General features: G+C 36.5%; 1 protein-coding gene across 3 annotated transcripts in view; it reads left to right on the forward strand.

Annotated features, from left to right (window-relative positions):
* Positions 1–20,348, forward strand: part of RPS6KA6 (ribosomal protein S6 kinase A6) — a 114,549-nt gene extending 94,201 nt beyond the window's left edge. For 2 of the 3 annotated variants that reach the window (XM_040999524.1, XM_040999526.1), the window contains 2 exons: positions 15,165–15,305; positions 19,934–20,210. In XM_040999524.1, the coding sequence (XP_040855458.1) occupies positions 15,165–15,305; positions 19,934–20,059 (267 nt within the window). In that variant the 3' untranslated portion in view covers positions 20,060–20,210. Of the gene's footprint in view, positions 1–15,164; positions 15,306–19,933 lie in introns of all 3 variants that reach the window. The other variant, XM_040999525.1, reaches the window with a different exon arrangement.
* Positions 20,349–27,908: the final 7,560 nt, after the last annotated feature.

The raw sequence follows: 27,908 nt of genomic DNA on the forward strand, positions 1-27,908 counted from the left end.
TATCTTCTATTTGACTTTTGTCCACTTCAATTAGGGCACAAACAAGATTTTTTTCTTGACAAATTCATGTTATGGTTTGTTTTTTTATTTACATATTTTTATTTATTTGAAAGGCAGGGAGACAGAGAAAGATGCTCTATCCTCTTGTTCATTTCCCATGTGTCTGCAACATCTGGCACTGGGACAGGCTGAAACCAGGAGCCCACAATTCGGTGTATGTCTTCAACACATGGGTGGCATGGACCCAACATATTATGCAGTCATCTGCTGATTCCTAGGGCCTGCATTAGCAGGAAAACGTAGTCAAAGTGAGTCCATGACTTTCTCTACCCAGGCATTCTAATATGAATTCTCGTGTCCCAACTGATATCTTAATGTAAACAATAGCTACCCCTGGATAGTCCCTTCCTTAAAACTAGTTATCCATTTGTTAACTGATGATTTGGGGCATTGTATCCAAAAATATTTTGTAAAATATAAGTGATTTTACTATTCTTCCAGCCAATCTTCACCATCGACTAGCTGTTTGTTCTTATTTCAAACTTATCAGAGTTCGTGTTGCTTTGATAAGAGCTCTTCAGATCAGTGTCATATCCTAGACGGTATTCAGAAATGTTGTAACAAGTTATGGGTTTATTTTGGTGTAAGAAATTTTTAAAATCTGTTCATACTTTTTCCACGAATCTTTTGAAGATTCTTTATATATTTCACACTGTCTCTACCCATTAATTTGTTGACAAGCACTGAGGTTTACTCTATCTCAGCTGTTGTGAGGGAATAGTACTAAAATAAACATGGGAGTAGGGATATTTCTCTGACATGTTGATTTTATTTTGGCTCTGTATTCAGTAGTTGTGTTACTGCATCACATTCGGGTAGGAAAAGAATTGAGGAGAGGGTGTTCAAGAAGTACAGTTACAATTACGTGGAAGGAATACATAATGGTGGTATACTGCACAGTAGAGTGATTATAGTTAACAGTGTACTGTGTATTTTAAAATAGCTAGCAGAGTTCTTACTACAAGGAAATGATGTTTCAGGATATGCATATGTTAATTACCCTAATTTGATCACCACACTGTATATGCATATATCACATTGAACCTCATAACATGTACAGTTATATCAATTAAAATTTTGATATGAGTGAATAAAGTGCTAAAGAGTGAGATTTATGTCAATTGTGGCTAAATTTTCAGTTTTTCATGTTTTGTATGTGTCTTTCTGATTCTGTCTAGTCTTAAATTATATATACCAAAGTTCAACCTTATTCTCATATTCTCTTTTAAACTCATAGTTTGGAAAAGACATTGGGTTATTGTTCAGGTATCTCCCCTTATATATTAATTGGCATTGTTTCTGTCTTTGAAACATTTTAGGGGCGGTTAAAACCTTGTAGAAAACTATCTTATACATTTTAGCAATTTTATTTTTGGTCTATTCTAAATGAGCCATGAAAATAATCTATTGTTCATTTGCTCATAGTTCTTACACTAATGTTCTTTTAATTATGTTAACTGTAGCACTTACTGTCACTTTGGGATAATTGTTTTACTTAATTATTAGCAACATATGAATTACTTTTCCCTTTTCATACTTTCTTGCTATTGTGAATACTGCCATCAGAAGCCTATAAATGATGATCCCATTAGTCTCTTAGGCTCCTAGACTGTTCAATCAAATTGTGTGGGGGTGGGGAAGATAATGGGACTCACATTGGTTGCGTATGTCTTGCTACTACGGTAGTCCTAAATACTCACTTTGGAATCCTAGACTATGAGGACCCTGGCATTGCTCTGCACCAGGAAAAAAGGAAAACATTTTGTAAAGCAAGAATAAAAACCAGAACACAAAAATGCATTGGTTTCATTTCTTATTTTGAAAAAAAAACTCAATAAATAATATCTGAATGTCTATCTAAATACATTCCCCTTTGTCAGCAAATAGATAGATATTCTTACTGATACATATATTATATTATAGATATTCTTACTGAAAAGTTATGTGTGACCTTTGCCCTTGTCTCCTTCAAAAAGAACAATTTCTTTTTCTCTGTTGTGTTTGTTCTCCCATTTTGAATAAGAGTTGCTTTTAGTAGGGAATGCTTTTGTTCATGTGCTTACAGGTCATATATTTCTAAAACTTATCCATGGTTATATATTGAGTTACACAGCTAGAATTTATTTTCTGTGCAGCACAGTGTTCAATCCACCAAAAACATGTAGGGAAAACTTTGCAGAAGAACAAAATTTATTAACCTTTTCATTGATGAAATGAAGGAAAATGTCTTTAACTCCTTGATAATAGAAGACTGAAAAGAAAGGTGTTATTGACTGAGTCTGTAATGAAAATTAAATTTTCAGAAGCTTATATATTCAGAGCAGATTTATAGTTAAAACATATTGAAATTCATGTAGAACTGCTAATACTATAACATATAAGTATGTTTTGCCAAATTGTGCTAAAGAAAGATTACAGAGTTTAAGCATATTTGATAGTTAAGAATTCTGTTATGAAAGATAAATATTTGTTGTTATCTATAACCAAGTCAAAAGGAAGTACCTAATGATGTTTAGAATGTCATCTTTCATAATGAGGAAATGTGAATCTTAATGTATTCCATTAAGTTAAAAATATTTGTAGTGAATAATGAGTAATAACTGATGAAAAATATTTAGTCGTAGTCACATGATCACACTGATAAATTGTTAATCAGTAGGTTCCAAAATTTAATGAATTTGCTATTTGATTACTGTGAGAATAGAAACATTACTATGTTCCTGTGTATGTTTCAAAATATTCTAAAGTTTGGTAGCTTTTGCTTAAAATTGATTTAAAAAAATCTTTGAGGAACTGATTAGATCAGGTTAGTTTTTAATGAGCCATGGTTTTCTTCCAATCAGGTTATCAAACTACCTGTCTGATTATGCATAAAAAATCACTCTTGTTATATCTCAGTATCTTTTTAAAATTGATTTGCACTACTAGTATCCACTTCAAGAAAAAATGAAAACTTACTCATGCCAAAGTAACAAATTTCTGTGAAAAGTGATGAGTTCATTTTGCTCTCACTGTAGTTACCCAGAAAGTTCATTGAATATTACATTGAATATTATTTAATATAGTGACATCTGTCCTCTGATTTGTCATTCTGTCCGAAAGAGCTTATTGCTTATTTCTGAGGGAGGTTAAAAGAAGTAAGATAAATTAAGTTACTGAAGCAACTTCAGTTTTCTTAAAGGAAACTAGCAAAATGTTGATACATCTGTTATGAAACCACTTGATACTACATACTATTTTTCTCTGTTTTTTTTACTGATACATAAAAATCATATATGTTTCTGGGTTATCATGTGATGTTTCAACATCTATATGCAGTATGTAATATTCAAGTCAGGATAAACATATCCTCAAATATTTGTCAATATTGCATAAATATTCAAAATAGTGTAGCTTATTTTTATTAAAGATATACAGTGAATTATCATTTATATTTGCCCTACTTGTGCAGCAGAACAACAGATCATTTTTTCCTAACTGTAACAGTACAGTTGCATCATTCCCACACCCCTAAGCTTCCCTGCTGCTACTAATCATCCTTCTGCTCTTAACTTCTATGACTTTTTATTTTTCACTTATGAGATAGCAGTGTTTTGTTCTCTGTGTTTTGCTTATCTCACTTAATGTAAGAAAAGCTGATTCTAACCATGTGCTCTCTTCTCAAATGACAGAGTTTTGTCCTTTTTTGTAGTCATGTCTCATTCATTGAGTCTACCATATTCTCTTTATTTGTAATCAATGCTCTGCTAATATCTTCCTCAGGAAAAATGAGTATAATGTTTTTCATGTGCTTTTGTTATAGCCACATTTGTTGTATTCTCATTTTGAGTGACATATTAAGAGAATGCTCTGCCTTTGTAAATAGGTTTCTGCCTCAAAAATAAATTGTCCATTTTGTATCTATGACATTTGTAGGACCTTTTAAAATGTACTTTAATTTTATATAGCTTAGCAAAATTTTACCTCAAAAGTAATTATAGCACTTTTTAAAAACTAGATTAACTATGTACCACAGTTTGCCTAGTGCAGTCCTAGCTCAAGTATCCCTGGATTTGGTTGAATTACATGCCTATATAATTTAGTTTTCACTGTACTTAATTTCAGTAAAATTTGTTCAGTGAATATGTAATAAAAATTTATGTTACTGTATTTCATGATGAAATACATTTTTTCAACAGGGTTATTTATATTTTGATATTTATATTTACTATGAATAGTTACTTTATGTTATAAACATGGAGCCTTAACTGTATGATAGTTATTACCATAAAAAGAAAGTGTTCATAGTTATATAAATTTCAGGCATTGAGTTTGATGAGGGAAAAATGAGAGGTAGTGTACATAATTGCTAACGCACATGACTGAAGTCACATTACCTTGATGTAAAACTTGGCTCTGATGCTTAGTTAGGGAACTTAAAAATGATGCTTGACTTCTTTGATCTCAGCTTTTGCTGTTAAGTAAGTGTAATACAATACCTGCTTCAGGGTTGTTAGATTAAGCAACTTACATGTTACGTATTTTCGTGTGTATAAAAACATGTTATATATGTGGTACCTACTGAATGTTCAATAACTATTAAGTCATATTAAGAATGTCTAAATCATTCTGATATATAATCAGATTTAATACTTGGAACTTCCTATTAGCAGTAAAGGCCCACATGAATAAAATTTAGAGAATTGCAGTGGTTTTCCATATTCATAGAAGCCCATTTCCTAAAATTCTTATTCTTTCACCTTTATCACTACCTGTAACTTTCAGTAATCCCTATGAATCCTTACGCATGTAGAAAAGTTCGTATAAGGTTTAATGATGAGTAGAGTAGGATTTTTTTTTTCCTTACTGAGTTTTAGTCTATTTAGGTTACTTTTGTGTTGAACTATACTTTGATGAGTAGGGTACAGAGACTTCTTATGTCTTCTGACAGGCAAATCTATGCTTTGCAGATGTTTTCTTTCAGTCTATGGATAGTTCTTTAATTCTCTCAAGTTTCTTTCCAAGAGCAAAGGTTTCTAATTTGATAAAGATCAACTTATCATAATTTTCTTCCAGTTTTGATGTCATAATAAAAAATCTTTGCCTTATCCAAGAGTTCAGATATTTTCATATACATATATGTGTGTATATGTACATTTTATAGTTTGGAGTTTTATCTTTAGAATTATGATCCATTGTAATTTATTATTTGCAAAGTTGTCAGCTTGACTTGTCCATGTATATCTAGTTGTTCCAGTACAATTTGTTCAGGGAAAAATGATAATATTAGCGTGGAAACAATGCATATAGGTGGATTTGATTTGTTCCAATTTCTTATTACAGATTTTGCATCTGAGTACGTAAGGGATATTGATATATTGTTTCTATTTTTGCAATGTCTTTTTCTGATTTTAGTGCCAGGGTAATACTGACTTCATTAAATGAATTGGGAAACATTCCTTCCTCTCCAAATTCCTGAAACAGTTGTATAGAATTAGATTTACTGATTTTTAAATGTGTATTAAAAATCACCAGTAAAGCCCTTTATGCCTGGAATTTTCTATCTAGGAGATTTTAGCCATAAATTCAATTTTTAAAACAGTTGTGTGGCTGTTTAGGTTATCTGTTTCTCAAATGAGCATTGACATTGTTTCTAAGTTTATCCTCTTATTATTTTATTAATCATAAAGTTATATTCTCCATACTTGCTAATATTGACCTTTGTTTATAAAAGATAGTTTCATTCAATATAAAATTCTAGGTTGATATCTTTCTATCAATAATTTAAAGATACTACTACAAAGTCTTTACACTTGAATTTTTTTCCTTACAAGAAATAAATGATAACCTCTCCTTTTGCTTCAATGTATGTGGCATGTCTCCTTTTTTCTATACCTGCTTTTAAGTATTTCTCTGCATGTTGAGTTTTGATCAGTTTGGTTTTGATTTAAGTTTGTGTAATTTTCCCCTTATAATTAGGCTTCATTTAGCTTGGATTGGTTGCTTTCTGGTTTTCATTAAACGTGGAAATTTAGAGGGGTGATATTTCTTCAGTCTTTCTTCTATACCTCTTTCCTTCAAAACTTCATTTGCATATATATTTTGGCCTTTTGAGTTTGTCACAGAGCTTATTGATACTGTTTTCTTCTGCTTGTTGGTCTTATACTTTGTGTTCTTCAGGATAGTGTCTGTTGTTGTGTTTTTCCCAGTCTTTTTCTTCCTGACAAATTTACTGCTTTTTTTATCTCACATTTTAGTTTAATCTCTGAAAGTTGCATTATGTCTTTTTATAAAATCTCTTTCTCAACTTTGCAAGTTCTGAAATAGAGTTTTTGCAACAATTTTAATGTCCATGTCTGCTAATTCTTTTTTAAAAAGGTATATTTGATGTATTTATTTCTTTGTAAGGCAGTTACAGAGGGGAGGGGAAGATAGAGATCTTCCATCCTCTGGCTCACTTCCTAAATGACTACAGCAGTCAGAGCTGGGCTGGTGCAAAGCTGAGAGCTGGGAGCTTTTTCCAGTATCTTGTGTGAATGCAAGAACAGAAGACTTAGGCCACCCTCTGCTGATTTTCTTGGCACATTAGCAGGGAGCTGGATCAGAAGTAGAGCAGACAGTGTTTGATCATGCACTCACATGGGATATAAGTACTGGAGGGAGCGGCTGCCCCTACCCTCTTTATTTGCTTATTCTAATGTGTGTCAGTTCTGGGTCAGTTTGTATTGTGTTTTTCACCTCATTATATTTTTTATCTTCTGTATGCGTACTATTTTATGTAATTTTTATTTTTTTTTACATACTGTAAATATTTCATGTATTTTGATTGACATGACGGGCCAGGCACAATGCCGAGATTGGCTAATCCTTCCCCTTTTATGCACCAGAATCCCATATAGGCAGCAGTTTTTGTCCCAGCTGCTCTACTTCCCATCCAGTTCCATGCTTACAGCCTAAGAAAGAGGAGAATGGCCCAAACCTTTGGGACCCTGCACCCATGTGAAAGACCCAGAATAGGCTCCTGGCTCTTGGTATTGGATCAACTGAGTTCTATCTGTTGCAGTCACTTGGGGGAGTGACCCAGAGGGTAGAAAACCCTTCTGTCTCTCCTTCTTTCTCCAAATATGCCTTTCCAATTAAATGTTTTTTTTTAATTGACACGATATAGTTATACTGATTTGGGAGGGGGGTCTAATGTGAAAGCTATAGAGTGTGTGCTGATCAAATTTTGATAATTAGCATTTCCACCTCCATGTCTTTGAACATATTCTAGTTCATCATAAAATGTGTACTAGATTATTATAAAGTGTAGTTACCCCACTGTGCTGTAGAATGCTTAGACTAATTTTTTTCCATCTTAGTGTGTTTCTTGTTTTGGTAACCATTGTTTAGTCTTCCTATATCTGCTTCCCAACCTTTAGTAGTCACTATTCTACATTCAGATCCACTTTTTGTTAGTATTTTTTGTTTTGTTTGTGTTACTTTATTTATATTAAGTGAAAAAATTTCACATATTCCTTGATTCAGATTTAGAAGAATAGTGACACCTCCCAATCCGTCCTTCTCTTATCTCACCCCCCCCCCAATTTTACAGTGACAGTTTTCTATTTCCCTTCACAGTCATAAGCTTAACATTGTAAAAGGCAAAGATATCAATACATACCAAATGGAACAAAAATTCTTCTGCATGTGAGAGAATGTACTCTATGCATTTTGTTGCAAGTGAGAGGAATTTTGTTTTTCTTTGTTTGTCTTATTCAATTTTGTGAATATAGGAGGATATGTCAGAGCTCATGGAAAAGTGCATTTTTCCAATCCATATGTAGTTTTCTCAAAATATGCATTTCCATGAGCTTTTTGAGGACTTCTGGTATGCACGAATTTCAGAATATTCTGCACCAAAGAAAACATGTTAATTCCATTCTCTGTGGACATTTCTCCTTAAATACCACCTTTTCTTTAGCCATTCTTTCATTAGTGAGCACCTAGGTTGATTCTCTGTCTTGTTTATTGTGAATAATGCAACAGTAAATAAGGGAGTGCAAGTATCTCTTTGGTGTACTGATCTCATTTCATTTGAATCTATGCCCATAAGTGGGATTGCTGTTATCATATAGTAAATTTCTTTGCAGATTTTGAGGAATTTTCACACTGTTTTCATTATAGCTGCACTAATTTACATTTTATATTTCTATCAGCAGAATATTAGTGTTCCTATTTGTTTACATCCTCACCAGCATTGTTAATTTTTGACTTTTTATTAATATCCCTGTGGTGAGATGATGTCTTTGTAACTCTTAATTACTCTCATAGACTTTGTTTATAAATTAAGCAAGCTAAGGTTCTTTTTTTGTGCTTCAGGTAAATTTATTTCAACATTGTTTTTCTAGATTAAGCGTGAGTTAGCATAAGTGTTTTCAAGCTTTACTCCCTTAATGTTTGAAGCCTATTTTTTAATATAAATTTAGGTTGTGTCTGTTTCTTATCTGTTGTGAATAGTGGTGCAGTATACATGAGCTTGTCATTGTCTGACACACTGACTTCACTTCCATTGAGTATATACCATAGCAGGACATTTTTGGATCATATAGTAGCTCTACTTTGAGTTCTTGGAGAAACCCTCATGCTGCTTTCCTCAGCAACCATACTCATTTCCATTACGAACAACAGTGTGCAGAGTGCCCTTTTCTGCATATCTTCACAAGCACTTGTTATTGTTTCTCCTTTTTGATTATAGCCAGTGTAACAGATGATGTCTTATTATGATGCTAATATGTATTTTTTTGATTAGTGAGCATTTTTTTTTCATGTACCAATGGCCATTTTTATGTCTTCCTTTGAGAAATGTCTGTTCAGATCTGCTGTCTGTTTTTCGTTGGATATTTTTTCTCTATGGGGTTGTTTGAGTATCTTACATATTTTGGATATTTACCTCTTATCAGATATAAATTAACAATTGCATATCTGATTGATCAATTATCTATACCACTGCTTCAGTTTGACTTTCATAATAAATGGCTTTTTTCTGAAGAGGTGTCTGAAGGTAATGATTTGGTAGGCTATGTTGGCTTTTGCTTCAGTTTGGAGCTTTAGTGTTGCTTTCCGCATTGCACAGGGTGATGTAGTCAGTTGCCCCTTCTGTCTCCAGAAGGCACACAAGAGAGGAAGTACTTGATCCGCCTAGGCAGAGTAGGTATGCACAGCAGTGATGGTGGGATGCCTGTAGTGTGGCCATTCCAGCAGTGTGAGTGATGGTATTGTACATGCATGCTGTTGGCTTTGTTTGTTTTCCATCTGCACTGTCAATGGTAGATATGATACAGGGTTTGGGACCTGGATGGGTTTTAGGGAGTGGCATGCCCTTGGTCTCAATGGCTACTCAGCCTCGAACGGCTGAATGTCCCTATTAGATTGGAACTCACCCCTAGTCCAACAGCTTTGTGAATTACTGGAGGTCAAAGGCAGTATGTTGCTGAGCTGCAGCTTCCTGAGCTCTAGGGTTTGGGAGTAGGCAATGCAAGACAATGCCTCCCTAAAGCAAAGCTGCCTTGCAGACTCTAGATAGCTCTTTCAACTTTACTCCTAGCCTGTGATATCTGTAGAACTCCCCTCTAGCTGGTATTGCCAGTATTTGTGGTGATAGACCCACTGGGACTACACTAGTCACCATTTCACCTACAAGTAGTAGTCCCCACAAACACAGACTCAAGGTTGCAGTTGTCCAGTATGCTTTGTTCCACTTGTTATGTATGGTGCTTAGATCTCAGTGTCTTACAAATTTCCATCTGTTGCATGCTGGGTACAAGTACCACTTACCTTGAAATGCATCTATGTATTTGTTTTTGTGATTCTTTGTAGAAGATGCTACAATGGCTCCTACTTTGGGCCTGCCTACTAATTTGGCTCAGATGCCAGAGATAGTGAATTCTACCTGGTTGGATAATGTGTTCCTACAAATACTTGTGAACTTTATTCTGGGTAGAAATTAACTTGCTAAAAAGTTGTGTTTTTCCTACCCAAGATTTAGAACAGAGCAGTAGTAGGATTTTGGCTACTCATTGTTCAGGCAAAATGCCTCCATTTCTTCTACCGAGTACTTGAAAATCATGAGCTTTTCTTGTCTGATTCAAGCAGGCAATATTGTTAAAATATCTAATTTTCTCTAGATATAAATTTCCAATCTTTTAAAGAGGAAATATTTTTAAATGACATAATTATACAAATGTATGGGACCTACCTGTATAAGTTAACACTTTCCCTTCATGAAGTATTTTCAGATAGTTCTCAAGGCCTTCAGATTTTCTTCCCTCAAATATATGTATATGAATAATCTGATGAATGCTTAAAAATGACCCACTGTTCAGCTCTAATTCTCTGTTTCTCTTTTTATATCTTTTATACTAAGTCTGCGAGCTCTCTCAGGCTTGGTCTCCTATGATTCTGAGTTCTTTCTTCTCACCTTAAATTTGAATGTTGTTCCTAGATTTATTTTATTTGCATAGCTTTATCAAGGTGGTAAGATCACCTTGCTTGTTTACCATTGCTTAGAGATCAGTTTCATTTAATGTATAACATCTATTGTGAAAACTATTTTCATCCATTATATTCTTTTTGAGGGGTGTTTTAGATAGTTGGGTAAATCTTGACCCTGTCATTGAAGACAGCAATCCTGTGAAGAAATGGGTGGATAAAGAAACTGTGGTACACCTACTCTATGGAAAAATATTCAGCCATTAAAAAGAATGAAATTTTACCATTTGCAGCCAAATAGCCCGAACTAGAGACCGTTATGTTCAATGAAACAAGTCAATTCCAATGTTGTTTCTGATAGAAGTCTACCATTATGCAAAATATGAGATCAGTAGCCCTTTCAATACTGTTTTTACTGTGTCTTCATGAATTTGATGTTTTTGTTTTTATTTTCATTCAAAAGAAAGTTTTTTGGTTTTCTTATTAATTTCCTCACACATTCATAGATCTACAGTAGCATTGTTTACTTCAGGAAGGTCTTAGTTTTTTTTTTTCATATTTTTCAGTGACACATTGATCATTCATTAGCATGTTATCTAACTTCATGTTGTAAATTTCCTATTTTTTCTCAGTTGTTGATTTTGTCTTATGGCTTTTCATTTAAGGGAATGTATAATAACTGTATAGTATAGACTATCATGTCCAGATTTTAAGGTACTATGCAGTCTGCATCTATTTCCAAATTAAGATGGATCCCCAGTAAAACTATTGAATGTATCTTGACAATAGGATGCTGGCCTCTCTGCCATTGTCCATGCCTGTAATGTCATGATATACTTAAATAGCAGAATGATGGACTCATTACTGATTCTGAAGGACTATACTATTGTAGTGATATAGGGAGTATCAGTGAGGGGGAGTGAGGCTTTGGGGATAGGGGAAAGGGAAATCCCAAACCCTAAAGAACTGTATCATATATTTAATTTAAAAATATATTAAAAACACACAGCTTAGAAAGAAAAAAATCCTGATACTTCATTTTGGACAATAGTTGAAGTCCTTGGACCAATGGAATTTATTTTTAATTTTACTTCTTTTTACTATTATCATTTTATGATGCAGTTCCATAGGCCTTGGGATTTCTTCTATCCCCTCTCAGTTCCCTCCCCTCCTCACTGAGTTCCCCTATGTCATTACTATAATATAGTTCTTCATACACAGTCATATGTCCATCATTGCAGGCATGGACCAAAGGAATTTTATCATTTTTATCATTGCTTAAGTCTTTTCTATTGTAATAATTCATTGTTAACTTATTTTTATTATCAGCTTTCAATTTATTTCTGCACGTTCTTCCAGTATACCTTATGCAAATGTCCATTTCATTAAAATAACAGCTTTTCAGTTTATCTCTGCTTTAAAAAAATGTTTTAGAAATTTTATTTTAGTACTAATTTTGAAATATATAAGTTTACCAGTTTGTACTTACATGCCTATATTTTCATATTAAGATTTGTAAATCATGTAAAATTTTGATTTAGTACAAGGTTGTGCTGCATGGGATTTGCCACAAATATTCACTCATTAATTTAAAAATTATTTTCAGTTTTATTTTCATATGAATGTAATTTTGATGAACAGTATAACCAGGGCATAACTTATTATCATTAAATATTAATTAAATGTCTACTACTTACCATGAATGCTTTTAGATGCTTGACACACAGTAATTATAGATCATATTTTGCTCTAAAAAGCTTAGTAGGATGAGACTGTAAATGAAAAAGACATTGTAACAGTATAATCTGTGTACGCGCAGAGGTAGGAAGAGTAAGAAGTACCATGCCCAGGTTTAGGCACAAAAGAAGGCTCTTTGAAGGCAGATACATCTAAGCAGGGACTACCCATCTGTGTTTGCCATTTGCTGTCAAAAAGGAATACTTAGACAAGATGCTTTTTATCTATTTTAAATAGATCGTGCTTCTGTTGATCCATGGCATGGGCCATAATAAGAATACATGTTTGATTACTTTGGGAAATTAAGCGTGATTTTGGTGGAAGGAACCCCATTATTGGAAGCCAGAAATTTGCCATTGATTTTTTTTTCAGGGAAAGAGGATGGTGCATATTCTTTTGTCCCCCATCTGTAGATGGGAAAATTTGAAGGTGTAGGGAGTAGGTTACTTGGTTAGATCAGCATATTTCCTGGTAAGGATTGTGTAAAGACCCATGTGATAGGTTAGTAAAGAATTGAAAAGGGCACTGGAAGCTAAGAGGAAGAACTTAAACTTCATTGGTTGTGATATTTATTGAGGCTGTTTACACTCTAGGCCAGCAAGGGATAGGGGTAGACAAAAGCTATAAATAATTGACCACAGTGTTTTAAGGTATCACTAAAATATAACTTTTCAAAATATTTTAACATAGAAAAGGAGCACCTTAGTTTGCCTATCACAGTCAGGGCAAACTCATCCAGCCATTTGTCAAGGATCATGATTGTAGGTTAGGCAGAGTGATTGCTTGGCTTCAGCTCTTCTTTGACTAGAGTGATGCAAAGTATGCAGACTACCACCAGATTAGTTTCTTATTTTCTTCTTGGTTATTTTTAAAATTATATTTATTTTTTATATTGGAAGGGCAGTTCAGATTTACTGAGTTCACTCCCAAAATTGCCACAATGGGCTGGAGCTGAGCCAATCTGAAGCCAGGAGCCAAGAGCTTCTAGTTCTCCCACGAGGGTGCAGGGTCCCAAGGCCATCCCCTCTGCTTTCCCTGATCATAAGCAGGGAGTTGGATGGGAATTGGAGCAGCCAAGACATGAACTGGCACCCATATGGGATCCCTGTGCTTGTAAGGTGAGGATTTAGTCACTGAGCCATTGTGACAGGCCCCAGATTGTGATTTTTTTTCTCCTGAGGAAAATGCCACTAACACAAAGCTAGATCTTCCAAGGACCCAGTATAAGGACTAGAAGTAAACCCATCTATTTGCTGTTCCCAGGACTGACTTGGGAAATGCTTCATACTTGGCTTTGGAAGTTGCTAGTTCATTACTCAGATTAGTCTAAAGCCTAACTTCTGCTACTTTTAAGTGTTTGAATTTTTTTTTAAAGATTTATTTTTATTATTTTTTTCATTGGAAAGGTGGATATACAGAGAGGAGAGACAGAGAGGAAGATCTTCCGTCCGATGATTCACTCCCCAAGTGAACGCAACGGGCCAATACCATGCCGATCCAAAGCCAGGAGCCTATTCAGGGTCTCCCACGCGGGTGCAGGGTCCCAAAGCTTTGGGCCGTCCTTGACTGCTTTCCCGGGCCACAGGCAGGGAGCTGGAAGGGAAGCGGGGCTGCCGGGATTAGAACCAGCGCCCATATGGGATCCCGGGCGTGCAAGGCGAGGACCTTTAACCACTTGCGCCACCGCGCCGGGCCCTAAGCGTTTGAATTTAAAAAAAAAAAAAAGTCCTTACTCCTTTGCCAGGTGAAGACTAACTTACAGGGATTGGCAACCTGACCTGGGAAGCATTGGGAGCAGTTCACATTCTTTGCCCAGTCTTTCTTGGTTGGCTCTCCTACTCCTTAAAATAATTTTAAGTTATTATCTTAGTCTTCAGAGTCCTTCATTTCACTGCTTCCGTCTGCTCTTGAGAAGTTCACAGGTAGAAATTTTGTTTGTATAGTAGAAAATATTTGTTAGGGTATGTATACTTTTTTTTCTAGCTGATATTTGGTAGAACGAGATTATTAAGGTGCTGGTACCATGGTGTATTAGGTAGACCCTCTGCCTGTGGTGCCCACATTCTATATGGGTGCTGTCTCATGTGGCAACTGCTTCACTTCCTGATTCAGCTGCCTACTAATGAACCTGGGAAAACACTGAAGGATGGCTCCAGTCACTTGGGTGACCCTGAAGACGCTCCTGGCTCCTCGCTTCGGATCCAGCTCAGTTCCAACAGTTGTGGCCATTGGAGGAGTGATCCTTCCTATATAACTACCTTTCAAATAAAAAAAAAAAACTTATTTAAAAGCATTGCATAATGTAATACATTTAAAATTGCATTTCACTGTGTTGTTAAATTCACAACATGTTTTTCAACAGGTAAAATAAGCATATTTACAGATTAAAAGCTTACTATGTTCTTATCACTACTATGCTAGCAGCCAGTTACTAAGATTGGATTTATGTTTTTGCTTTGCATGGTATGTTATACAGTAAGCTCCCAGATACTGAGTGGATTCACACAGTAAGAATCTCTCCTGCATATACACATACCCTTACACTTTCAAGTACAGCTTACCAGCAGTCCAGTAGCCCCTTTTTCATCATGGCAATTTAGCACATTCCAGGATAAGTTCCTCTATGTTTCATTTTCCTCCTTCCTCACTATCCGTGTTCCAGGTCTATAGAGTCCTCTGAGTTGAAAATTATAAGTGAGGATTTACTGTATATTCAATAACCCATTCAAGACTGTCATTTAAAAGTTAAATGTATAGAATATTAATTTTGTTTTGCCAAATAATATTCTGTCAAATAATACAGATTGCAAAGTTGAGTCCTTTAATATTTTGAGGACATGCGTATGAAATGACATATAATTATATGCATGTGATTATATACATCAACATGTACATGTGTGTATTTCTGTTTAATTTAGGATTTGCTTTCCCATATGCTCCATATGGACCCTCATCAACGGTACACTACTGAGCAAATACTAAAGCACTCATGGATAACCCACAGTAACCGGTTGCAGAATGATCAACCAAAGAGAAATGATACATCCCATGTTGTAAAGGTAAAATGCACATCCTTTTATGTGCTTTCTAAGAGCTTATTAATGCCATTGTATAGCATTCATTGATGTCAGAGATAATTGTTTAAAGTATCTTTATTTTTTAAAGATAGTTTTGGTTTAGGTTGTTTTAAATACAACCATGGGCTTTTTAAAAAAAAATAGTTTTAATTACATTTCATTTTACGCCAGTTTCAAAGGGTCTGGGATTCCCCCAACTCCTCCCCATACCCTCCCCCTATGGTGGATTCCTCCACCTAGTTGTAGTATTACAATTCAAATCCAGTCATGACTCTTTCATTGCAAGCATGTACCATGCATAGAGTCCAGCATGTTATTGTCCAGATAATTTCAACAGTTTCTTGGGGAGACCATCTCTGGTCTAAAAGCGGAGCTGGCAGAATATCATCCCGACCAATTAAGAGCCATGGAGTCTGGACCTTGGGATTGGGGGCGACTTGCGGTTCCCCGCAGTGTGGCGGCTGTGGGAGGTACCCCTGCCAGGCCAGATCCAAGGCTGGGGACTCAGGTCAGAGCCACTGCCAAAACGCAGAGACTGAGTCCTTGACTTTGGATAGTCAGTGCACCAAATGTTGCCAGGCTCTGCCTGCTGTGCACCCAGTGGCAAGCTCTGGGGTTTTTAGGGTATGAAATTGCTGCTTAGGGACACACATGAATAAGTCCAGCTTTAGTGTAGGTGAGAGATGAATTCTGGGTCATTCCCAGTAACAGGATCATGAAACTTTCTATCAAGTGTGGGAGCAGAGACCTGATGGTTTGGAGGGAAGTGTCCATAAGATCTATTGGGGCCAGACTGAATCACCAGCCAAATTAGGAATCCTGAGATGGGCTGTTAGCATTGAGCATCACTGATTGCCACACACCAGTCCACACGAAAGCTATGGATGGGGGCCTGTCTGGCAGGGCTAGGTACCATTACTTGACTGGGTGGTGGAATAGTGGACGAGTCACACCTGGCAGGGTCAAGACAGTAACCAGCACTGGAGAGAACCAGGTCTGGGGGTAGATTATCTGGGGGGAAAGTGTGGGCCCAACCCTATGGAAATATACGTCCTGCAGGTTAGCTTGCAAGCTGGGGTGGTGATGGGCTAAGCTAGGAGTAACAATGGCACCTGCCATCACTTACAGGTAAAGGAACCTATGGCAATCTGGGCAGGTCAAGGCAGCACCACCCAAAGGTGCATCCAACAATAGGATGTGTGGCTGGCCGAGCTGCAACTGGAAGTGAGCAGACTGGGCGGGGCCAAGCAAACTTCAACTCACAAAAAAAGAATACAAATCAGGATGGAGCACATATCATTCCAACCTAGGCTCTTACACCAACTGGTCTGCATGAGGCAGGGATACTAGGCCATAGCATCGAAGGCAAAGGCAGAGACAGGTGAGGGGCTAAGCCAACTGGGTCACAGTACCCACTGATGTGCAATCTAAATTGGGCTGAGAATAGACTCAGTTCGGGAGCTGTGAGAGTACACACTTCTGGGTTGGGATTCCCACAGGAGGGTGCGGAGGCTGGAGTGGGGGCTGCGTTCCGGTCTAGATATGGCTATAATCTCCCTAGGCACAAATGTGGACTGGGGGGCTGGGTGCACCACGCTGGGCTAGACACCAGCACCATCTGGCGCTCTGGAGAACCTGGGTAGATGTAGGACGGAATAGGCTGGGTCTCTGCCCCTACTGAGCCATGTGTGAGCAGTGTCTGGGTATGGACAAGCCTTGGCTGGGGTGAAACGTCCACCACCAAGAAGTGGAATGGATTGAAGGCCAGCAGTGAGGACTGGCCCATGAAACCACCATTATGTGCAAAACCTGGCATAGGGAGAGGTTCTGAAGGAGGAGCTTGGGAAACTCCTCGGTCGGAACACAGCCCCTACAGGTGAGCGCAAAAAGCATGATCTGGAGCAACCCAGACCAGGCAAGAGGAAGATACCTACCATCATACATATGGTGTAGGTCAGGGGCAGACCAGGCTGCACCAGTTCACATCAACCACTGGTGAATCCGAGCGCAATAACAGAGTGTGGGTCAGGCCAGTTTCAGTTTCAGTTGCAACACATGCCAGTGCACATTAAGGAATGCCAAGGTGAGGTGAGCTGTACCAGATGTGGTTGCAGCACCCAAACAGCCCACATGAGAACCAGGGGGAAGGGGAAAAGCTGTCAGTGGGAATGTGGGTTCCCCTGCTAGAAAACCACTCCCACTGGAAAGCATGAGTTGGGATGAGGCCAGACCAGACCAGGCAGGGCTACAATACCTGTGGGAATCATGTGAGCTAAATTGGGGAAGGGCCAGATTGGGCTGCTTGTTCAGAATGGTGTAAGCAAAAATTAGAGTAGGTGAGGGTTGGTTGGGCTTTGCCACATCGTCAGATGGCAGAGTTTGGCACTGGGGGGCTAAATTTGTCAAGTTAAACTCCAGAACCACCTGGAGAGTACACAATCCAGAAGTTGGAGTGGCCTAGTAGGGAGACAGATAGTAGGCACCTCCCTCGTGGGTAACCACTCCCACTGGAGAGCATGAAAACCAGGACAGGGACAGGGATGGCTAGACAGAATAGCACCTGCCAGTATGTGTGTCGGCTGGGTAGTAGGTTGGTTGGGTTGAACTAGGCTTCAATGCCCAGTGACAAGTATGAGAGCTAAATGGGATGTGGGACAGACTGAACAAGTCTGCAGTACGTACTGGCATGCATGGGAACCAGGGTAAGAGCAGGCCTGGTGGGGGTTATGAGGAGTCGCCCCAACTAGGCTGCAGCTCCCACTGGTTTGCGTGAGGACCAAGTATGAAATGGGTAGGATCGAGCTGGACTACAACACCCATTGGTTCAAGTAGGAGACAGTGCTGGAAACAGAACTGACCCAGCAATTGCAATGACCAGCATGTGCATAAGCTGATTGGGGTTACAGATGGTGCAGACCCTGTACTGGCAAATTCACACAAGAATTAGGTCTGGGATCACCTCAGATGAAGTTTCTTTGGGCATCCCTCCAACTGAACTGCTGATCTCAGAACCCCAACCATGAAGAGACTATGTCAGCCAGTGGATTCTGCATAGGTTTCATCGCAATTGGAATGGCGAGATTGAGAGCAATTAGGACTGTTGAACAATCAAAACTGCTTGAGCAGGACCCTCAGAGTGAGCCTCACATCGGGAATGTGGGATGGGTGGGAGGCTGGGTGGGGCTTCTCCCTTTGTTTCTCCCCTGACCCCAGATATAGGGAAAAAATGATGATATTAGTGTGGAAACAATGGTCTTACCCGCTTTCCTGTAGCCCTTGACCCTTTGTATCCTAATCAACTAAGTAAGATCATTTTTTTGAAAAAAGCCACAACATAACATCAACAATAGTGTACAACCTTATAGGGTTAATTGACATGGTATTGAGTGACCAATATGTTGGAAAATACAAGTTCTTAACCACATCCTGTGATTACTTCATTGACATTTCTGTTTTAGTTTATACTCGTCTGGCTGCTATATACCTTAAAGTGGCTATAGGGTACTATTCCTCTGTCTCATGTCTATTTTCATTTTAATACTTAGCAGCTTATAACATTGAAGCATAATTTTTACTGAACTTGGTGGATAACCATGGGCTTTTTAAAAGTTTTATTTACTTCTTTGAAAAGCAGAGTTATAGATTGAGAAAAGGAGAGGGACAGATGGAAAAAGGAGCCTTCCGTCCATTGATTTATTCATTATACAGCTGCAATTGCTGAGGTTCGGCCAGGCCAAAACCAAGAGCCAAGAGCTCCCTCTGGGTCTCCCACATGAATGGCAGAGGCCCATGTGTTTAGGCCATCCTCTGCTGTTTTTCCAAGCGGTCTGGAGCAGTATGGACTGAAACAGCACCCATATGGGATACTTATTGCTGACTGAGGCTTAATGTGCTATGCCACAACACTAGCCCCTGTACTTACTTTCTTAACTTTTCTTTACTACTGTTTTTCTGATGATAGTATACTAATTGATTAATTTTATTTGCCTTGATTTTGAAAGAGCTAGAAGTTGACTAAATAGAAGTTCAACAGAGTAAAAACCCAATCACTTTCCCCAAGAAGCCGTTTAACCTATCTGGACAATAAGATGCTGGACTCTATGCTTGGTATATGCTTGCAATGAAGGAATCTCAACTGAACTTGAACTGTGCTCACGCAACAAGGTGGAGGAATCCACCACAGAGGGAGAGTTATGGGAGGGGTGGCAGGAATCCCACTACCTATAAAACTGTGTCACATAATACAATGTTATTAAAAAAAAAATAAATTTAAAAAAAGAAAAAAAAGAAGTTTCATATGGAAACAAATGACTGCTGTTAGTTCTTAGATTATAACCATTTAAATAGTACCTAGATTCATAGACATCGAATCCAGATTTTATATTTTATTGTTTTAAGAGGATTTTTCTGAAGCATAGTAGTCGAAATGGAAAGTATAAAAGGAATCAGTTATTCATCAAGGGAGCAGTGATGAATATATCAAGCATACTCAGTTATATTTCTGGGAATAATTTTGTTCTAGTTAAATGTCTAATGATATAATATGCAAATTTTTTCTTTTTGTTTCCAACAATTGTTACTCAATTTGTAATGATTTGTCTTTATTTTAGGGAGCACTGGTTGCCACATATTCTTCCCTTACTCATAAGACCTGTCAACCAATTCTGGAGCCTGTTGCTGCTTCCAGCTTAGCTCAGCGACGGAGCATGAAAAAGCAAACATCAACTGGCCTCTAAGATTTGCAATGTTCCTCGGCCAAACTGAGTGAAGAGAAAATTGTGTGGCTTTTACCTAATCTTATATCAAAGGCATTGTTTTCTGTTACATTACTTGAATATTTCAAACCCCCCTTTTTAGGAGGAGTGATATTTTTAAAAATATATATATATCCACAGGTCCGCAATATTCATACTATGTTGTTTTTACAGTAGTGTTCAAGTGTTTATTTCAACCTAAAATTGGTGTCCACAAGGTCCTGACAACTAACTGCTAAAATTCCTTTAAAATAAAGTTACTTTGATAGTTTTTCTGGTTTCATAAAATCATGATTTGAGGAATCATTTGTTACTAGTCATCAAGATGCATATATAACAATAGAATAATGCCAAACAATATCAGTATTTTTAAACATCAGATTCTAAAGGGTAACCTTTTTTAAACAAAAAACAAATTTTAAAATTATTATAGAAGCTTATTATTGTATAAAACCAAAGGAGTTCATTCATTTGACTATCTATAGTTACTACATGTAGACCTAGTAGTTTGGTACCAGGGCAGAGTAAGTTGTGCTAATATATGAATTTCAGATATGGTTGGTGCCAACATTTTTATGGAAGAATCAAATCACAGATGATATGTGCATAAAGACCTGTATGTTATCCATTAACAGCCACATCTAGAAATAAAAGTTTCCCATAATGCTTTTGTACATTTTACATCTATGAAGTTGTAGTACAAGGATTTTTTTTTTTTTAGACAAAGGCTTTATATCGCTGTTGTAATCTTTGAAATAGGTCATAGTTAAGCCTTTGAAAATAAAATATATAATGTTGACACTGTCTTGGTGTTATGTAAGCTGATTTTCAAGTTAACCAGTTTGATTTAATCATCATCTGTCCCCTTTATAAATGAACTACACTGTTATATTTCTGGCTTCCATGTGCTTTCAATAACAGTGTAGAATATTAATCTAATTGAATCCTATAATAATATAGTTGGAATTTTGCTGTAGTGGACTTGTGCACTTAGCACACATGATACAGTGTAATATATTTCAGTAATCTTTAGAAAATACTACATGATAGTTATACTTCAAAAAGATAAACTGGCATTTTACATAGAAAATAATTTTAATGATCTACATGAAATTTGAGTACATTTAACTATCATATTTATTTGAAAAGATCTGGCCAAATTGGTCTTACTATGAAATTTATGATTCAGAACCACTGTGTAGTATGTATTGCTTTAAGAATTGTTTTGTGTTGTTGAAGAAAATATCACTACTACTACTACTACTGACAGAAAGAATTCATGAATGTAAACTGGAGGATGTCACAGTTTTGCTTAGTGAATATAAGTAAACTACTTGTGAGTGCTAGGTGTACTGTTTGCTGTGTATTTTATTTTGCTTAGTTCAAAATTGATTATTGAGTAAACAGTTTAGGCTAGGAGACTCGTAACTTTGGTATTTAATAAAAGAAGCTATACATATTCTCTTTATAATGTAAGTGATCTATATACATGCACAAAGATTTGTTTCCTGGGTGTGATATATATATAAAAGTATGTATTCTTATTTTGAGATGTCATTTTGAAATAATTGAAAGACATTAAAGAACACCTAATTCCACATGGAAGCATTACTAAGAAATATATTGGTATCATATTTTATGACTTTTATGTTTTTATTTGTCTTTTCTTTCTTGATTTTGCTTTATTACTGCAAGTGCTCCATTAACAATTTATGTCCATGTATTTGGAATTATTTTCTTCCTGTTATCTTGCTTATGCTGTTAGTTAGATGTTCTTTCTGTCAGAATTACCATGTCAAATTCAAAGATGTGATTTTAGTGTTGAATTTTTCAAGACAGGAATAAAATCTTCATGTGTGCTTTTCAAGTAATAAAATTTGGGGGAATTAGAAATTGAAAAATCATCAAAAAAACAACCTTCAGTCTTTCCACAATGGTTTTGAAAAGTAAATGATCTTAATTAATTTTCATTTAGCTTGTTCACAAGGGTCGTGTTTTCCATTCCCACATGAAATAGCATGATTCTTCATCAGTCACTGAAGACTAACAATATATAAAAGGCACAAGTGTGCTAGTGGGTATACCCAGTGTTTGTTCAGAGTTTTGTGCTGGAGAATTCTGATCCAAAAGGGCCACACCCTCTTCTGTTTCCCTAAACCAGGAGTTGCATTCTCTTAGAGCAAATATTTTCAGCCAAAGGGTGAAAGAAAAGCTATCTTCTTAAGTTCATTCACATTTTCTCTTAGTAGATAATTAGCATTTTTCAAGGAAGATATCCATTAGCCAAACAAGTTTGTGGTTGCTGAAGCTAGAGGCAGTTTAACCAGGTGAGATTAACTTCAGTCTCATTTTATCAGGGAAGATTTTTGTCAGGCGAAGAATTTACGTGTGTGCTCCTGGGTCATATTACCTAACTTCTACTTTTTATACAGTTTCTTCCTTTCTTCTTCTTATTTTATATATTTTTTTCTTAGAAGCACCCAAGCTTTTGAATCACAGTGACCTAATGTAGCACAGTAGTGTGGAGGAAGGCGGGGTTGGAAGTCATTTCTAGACTTTTTATCTAGACTTCAAGATCTGGAGATTCTCTTTATTACAGTGTTAATTCACAGGAATGCAAAGCATATTAAGTATAACTTTACCAATTGCAGTTGAACTTTGAAATCATATTTTACATTTTAAAGGTTATTCAGGCATTTTTGTGTGTATCTCAATCAGTGATTACCGAAATTGGCAGAATAACTCAGTACTATGCTGTCTGCCTTCCTTGCAGGAACGTAGTGGCATTGCTAGTGACTATTCAAAATATACATTATATTCATGAATGCAGTGTGCTTGGCTTTTATTCTTATAGTAATATTCATTGATTTGTTCATATAATTTGAATGAAATTAGAGTGCTTAATGACTTAAAAGTAATTTGGTTACAAATCCATCAGGGAAACATACTTGAAGTGTTAGTCCTAAATTATAAGTCCACCTTTCTTTGAAATTTGAAAAAAAAATGCATAAAGGAAAAATACTTTTGAAATACAAAAATTCAATCCAGTCATATATACCTTATAATTATTGACTAGCAAGAAATTTTAACTCAGTGCTTGCAAACGAATACATATGTAATTCACAAATTATGTTTTTCCCCTGTATTCAAGTTTCTAAGCCCTGAAAAATAAAGCTACTTCGGATGACTTGCTTTAATTCTAGTTGTCTGCTTAAGGGAACTAATAGTTTAAATGGTAGTTTAATAAATTGTCATAACATAAGCGATAACATTATTTACTTTTTTCTTTACTATCAGCTGAAATTACTGAGGTCACATTTGATTTCTATTTTAAAACTTATTTTCTCTGAAACTGATACTACTTATAGCAAAGAAGCTGGTTTTTAGTCTAGTAAAATTATTTACAACTGTAAAAAAGCAGTCAAGTAAGAAACAGCCATCCTTAGTATTATGCGTAAAATGTTAACTGAAAATATCCAAATGCAGCATGATTTAGAAATGAAAAATTTATTTTGCAGTAAATTCTTTTGTCAAAGGGTGAATGTGGTTTTCAGATTTTGTTTTGTTAAATGGGAAATAGTTTTGGTTTTAAGTTGCATAAGCTTTATGCACAGAAAGCATAGTTTGCTATAGCTACATTTAAAAAAAATCCAGCACTTCTCAATAAGTTTTTCAAAATTTCTAGATGGTTGTCCAGTACAGAAATACCATTATTACTCAAGTTTCATTACACTTTTCAAGGTATAGATCGCATTAACTAGAAGTCCTGTGTAACTTGTATTCATTAGTACTTAATACCTTGAAAACTATAATTGAAAGAAATGGTCCCCAGCTCAGATAACTTTTTCATTTTTCAAACTATATTATGGAATTTATACCATCATTATTTATATTTTTTCCTTAAAGCACTATCCTTTCGCCATTAAAATTTTATGCTTTGTACTACATTTTCAACATCTAAGACCTAATCTAGCAGTGCATTTTGCAAATTTTTTTCCTCATAGTGTTGCTAAAGAAATGGCTATCATTTTGAATTTACAACATGCCAAAGATTACATAGAAATTATATTTATTTTTGTTGTTAAAAACTCTGTGATCAACAATTATCAAGTTACCATGTTAAATTACTGGCATTCTCTGGGTACTAAATAAAAAAGCTGCAACTTTCTAACATTTTACACTTGGCCATGCTTCATCATTTATGGATATAAGACTCCTGTCTGCTTCTACTATGCATATATAGCTAACTGCAGAAGTCACTAGAAGTGATACATATTTTTAAAAATTACTTGAAATAATGACAGACAAAATGAGGGAAGAAGAAATGGAAGGAGAGAGAGAGAGCTTACATTTGCTGGTTCACTCCCTGCAAATAACGCCAAGGTTAAGGCTGGGACAGGCTGAAGCCAGGAGCATGGAACTCCAGCAGACAGAAACAAGTGGAATAACAGAAATTTAGTTAAAACTATAGGCCATGTTAATTTGTGTAACATCTTTGCATGCTTGATTAAATTGAAGAAGCTTGATTTCATGTACTTTTCTGTTTCAACTTTGTAAGCACTTTGAACAACTTTGAACAGCACAGATTATAGACCAACTTTGGGAAGTCTACAAAAATTATTTTCCACCTTAACACTTTTTTTTTGTTTGTGTCACACAGGCTCTTTCTACCCCTCTTACTAAAATATGTAATTGTCATTTGTGCTTCCACAACGGGGAAAATCGTATTGTGTGTGTGTGTGTGTGTAAGAAACACATTTCCATGAAAGTTTTACTCCATTTTTTTTTCATTTTTAAAATGGTTTATTTGGTTTTATTGGAAAGGCAAATTTGTAGAGACAAGAAGAGACAGAGAAGATCTGTCTGCTGATTCACTGTGCAAGTGGCCCTAATGATGGGAGCTAAGCTGATCAGGAGCCAGAAACTTCTTCCGGGTCTCCCACACAGGTGCAGGTTCCCAAGGCTTTGGGCCATCTTCAGCTGCCTTCCCAGGACACTAGCAGGGAGCTGGATGGAAAGTGGAGCTGCCGGGATTAGAACTGGCACCCGTATGGGATCCTGGCATTTGCAAGATGAGGATTCCTCCACTAGGCTATCATGGCAGCCCCTCCGTTTTGTTATTTTGTGTTAAGCATTGCTTAACAAAATAGCCTCATTTTCTAGTTTCTTGGGCAGTGGAATAAATTTATCTCTATAAGTGCACACATACTTTAGTCTTCCTAGGCTAATAAGGAACATAGGGTAAAGAACAGAAGAAACAAATCATCAATGTTGTGGAGACTTTTCTCCATCTCAGTTTTCATTGCAGATCCATTCTCAGTATTTTCATGATGGCAGGAGACCCATACCTTACCTCCTCTTTTAGGGCTGGTTCCTAGGGCTAGATTCAACTCTAGGGGAAAAAAATGCTTGAACAAGGAAAGAGAGGTGTTAATTCTGATAGAAAAGTATCATTTTGTGACCAGAATAGGGGAAAATAAATATTGGATAGCAAACCATGTTTGCTGTTTTCCTTTGGACCCAATATCCTTCCCATATGTACACTTTTAAAAATTGCTATCTATACAATGGGTATAATGTACCGTTCTCCAAAAAGAAAAAAATACCCAAAGTCTCATGTATATCTGAGATGTACCTCGAAAGCCAAGCATTGTAGGTAACGCATCAGAGAGGGATGACAAATGACTTACAACTAAGCTTTGGTTTCTGTTTAGATCTAGTAAGTTTTCATTTTGAATTGGTCGGGTTTATTTCAATTTTAACCCATCCTCCTCCTCTGAATGGGTTTCTTGTTTGAGTATATAGAGTAATATCTTTCTAATTCAAAACGATGTAGGAAACTGTGCTAGAGAATTTTGACTACCTCAGTATTGTTTTTACCCCCTTTACTCATACCCCTTGTAAGATATCAACATCACTGTTTTGGGGTTATCCATTTCTGTGGGGTTTTAGATTTTTAAAAAGGTTTTTTTTTTTTATTGGAAAAGCAGATTTACAGACAGAAGAACTGACAGAAAGAGCTTGCATCCACTGCTTTACTCCCCATGTGGCTGCAAAGCTGGAGCTGAGCTGATCCGAAGCCAGGAACCAGGAGCTTCCTCCTGGTCTCCCACATGATTGCAGGGTCGCAAATTTTTGTGTTTTTTAAATAGAAAGATAGGTATTTTGCCTTACTATGCTCCCTTTGTTCTTTTTCAGAGATGGTACAATATATGTATTCTCTTGCACTTTATTTTTTTGGTTAATGTTGAAAATCCATATTATCATGTAGATACTCTTTCAGCAGCATGGTACTTCATTGTATGTGTTAAGTTATCCTTTCACAGGGAGTTTCTGATATTTTACAATGTCAAGTAATGTTATAATGAGTAGCCTCTATACAGTTTATACTGTGTACTGTTGGCGTATCTTAAGGATAAATTTGAGAAAGTGCGATTGAATAAAGGATAAATACATATGTAATTTTCTTAGTGCCATAACCCTTTACGCATTATGGCGTTTTGCATTCTTCCCAACAGTGTATGAGAGCGTCTGCTTTTCTGTAAGTTTAACACTAGAAGGCATTGACAGGTTTAATATTTTTGCTAAGCTGAGTGATGAGAAATGACACTTCAGCATAGCTTTATTTTGTATTTAATTTAATATGGGATCATGGCACGTTCAAGGCGAGGACTTTAGCCGCTAGGCCACACCGCCGGGCCCAATGGAAGCTTTCTAATAAGACAGTTTAAGTATTTGTTGGTTCTTTTTGTTGGATTTAGTTTTCTACTTCCCAAGATCTTCCTGTTCATTGCTTTCTAGTCATTCTTGTACATTTGTTTTCTGTAAGAACTTTAGGATCACTTTAAATAAACCTTATAAGAAATGTGGCTAAATTATATCTACATGTACATAAAGTAGTAAAGAACAGAATTCTTCCAGTAAAAATTCTCATTTGGATTGTGAATAATGGGAAATAACATCCTGTGGTCCCCAGTCCACGGAACATAGCACAGTTCTAGACCAGGACTAAGGATTCCCTGCATCAGCCAGGGAGTGAGGCTCTCAGTATTGAGCCCCCTGGTTTTGCATGCTTTATGTATGTCTGCAGTCCTCAGTGAGTATGTCTGAAGCTAGGTATTTAAATGAATTTCATGAAGCTGCTCTCATTAGCATTGTATATCCTTTCAGTGTTCCTAGAATACCACAGATTGACTTAGACTAGTGATTCTCAAAAGTTGACCTTTGGAGCAACAGCATCGGTATCATTTGAGAACTTAGAAGAAATTTGTATTGTTGGGCCTACCTCATATATACTGAATCAGAAACTATTGAACTGAGTGAGAAATATGGTATATGATTCTTCAGGTGATTTTGATGTATGCTGAGGTTTGAGAACTACTGGTTTAGGAACGGAACAGTACAGGTTACCTACCAGGTTTGAGCATTCTCTAATATGGTATATTTAAAAGCATAACATGCTGGAGGCTGACCTTGTGCAGTGTATTGGGCCACTGCTTACGTTGTCCACATCCCAAATTGGAGTGCCCCTAATTTGAGTCTCTGGCTTTACTCTGTGTTCTGCTAGCATACTTGTGGGCGCAGTGCATGGTGGCCCCAGTACTTGAGACTTGTTTACTCAGATGGAGTTCCTGGCTCCTTGCTTTACCCTGAAGAAAACCCTGACACTGAAGCTATTTGCGAAGTGATTGAGTGGATTCAAAGTCTTTGTTTCTTTTCTCCCCTCACTGTTGACGTCGCCTTTCAAATAAAGACTTTTACAATAAAAAATATAGGATGCATATCATTATTTTCATTTGTTTGACACTATGAGTTAGTAACCAAACCTGGA

Source organism: Ochotona curzoniae, unplaced genomic scaffold (genome assembly GCF_017591425.1).
Source record: "Ochotona curzoniae isolate NIBS_2020 unplaced genomic scaffold, NIBS_Ocur_1.0 scaffold_1852, whole genome shotgun sequence".
Classification (NCBI taxonomy): Eukaryota; Metazoa; Chordata; class Mammalia; order Lagomorpha; family Ochotonidae; genus Ochotona; species Ochotona curzoniae.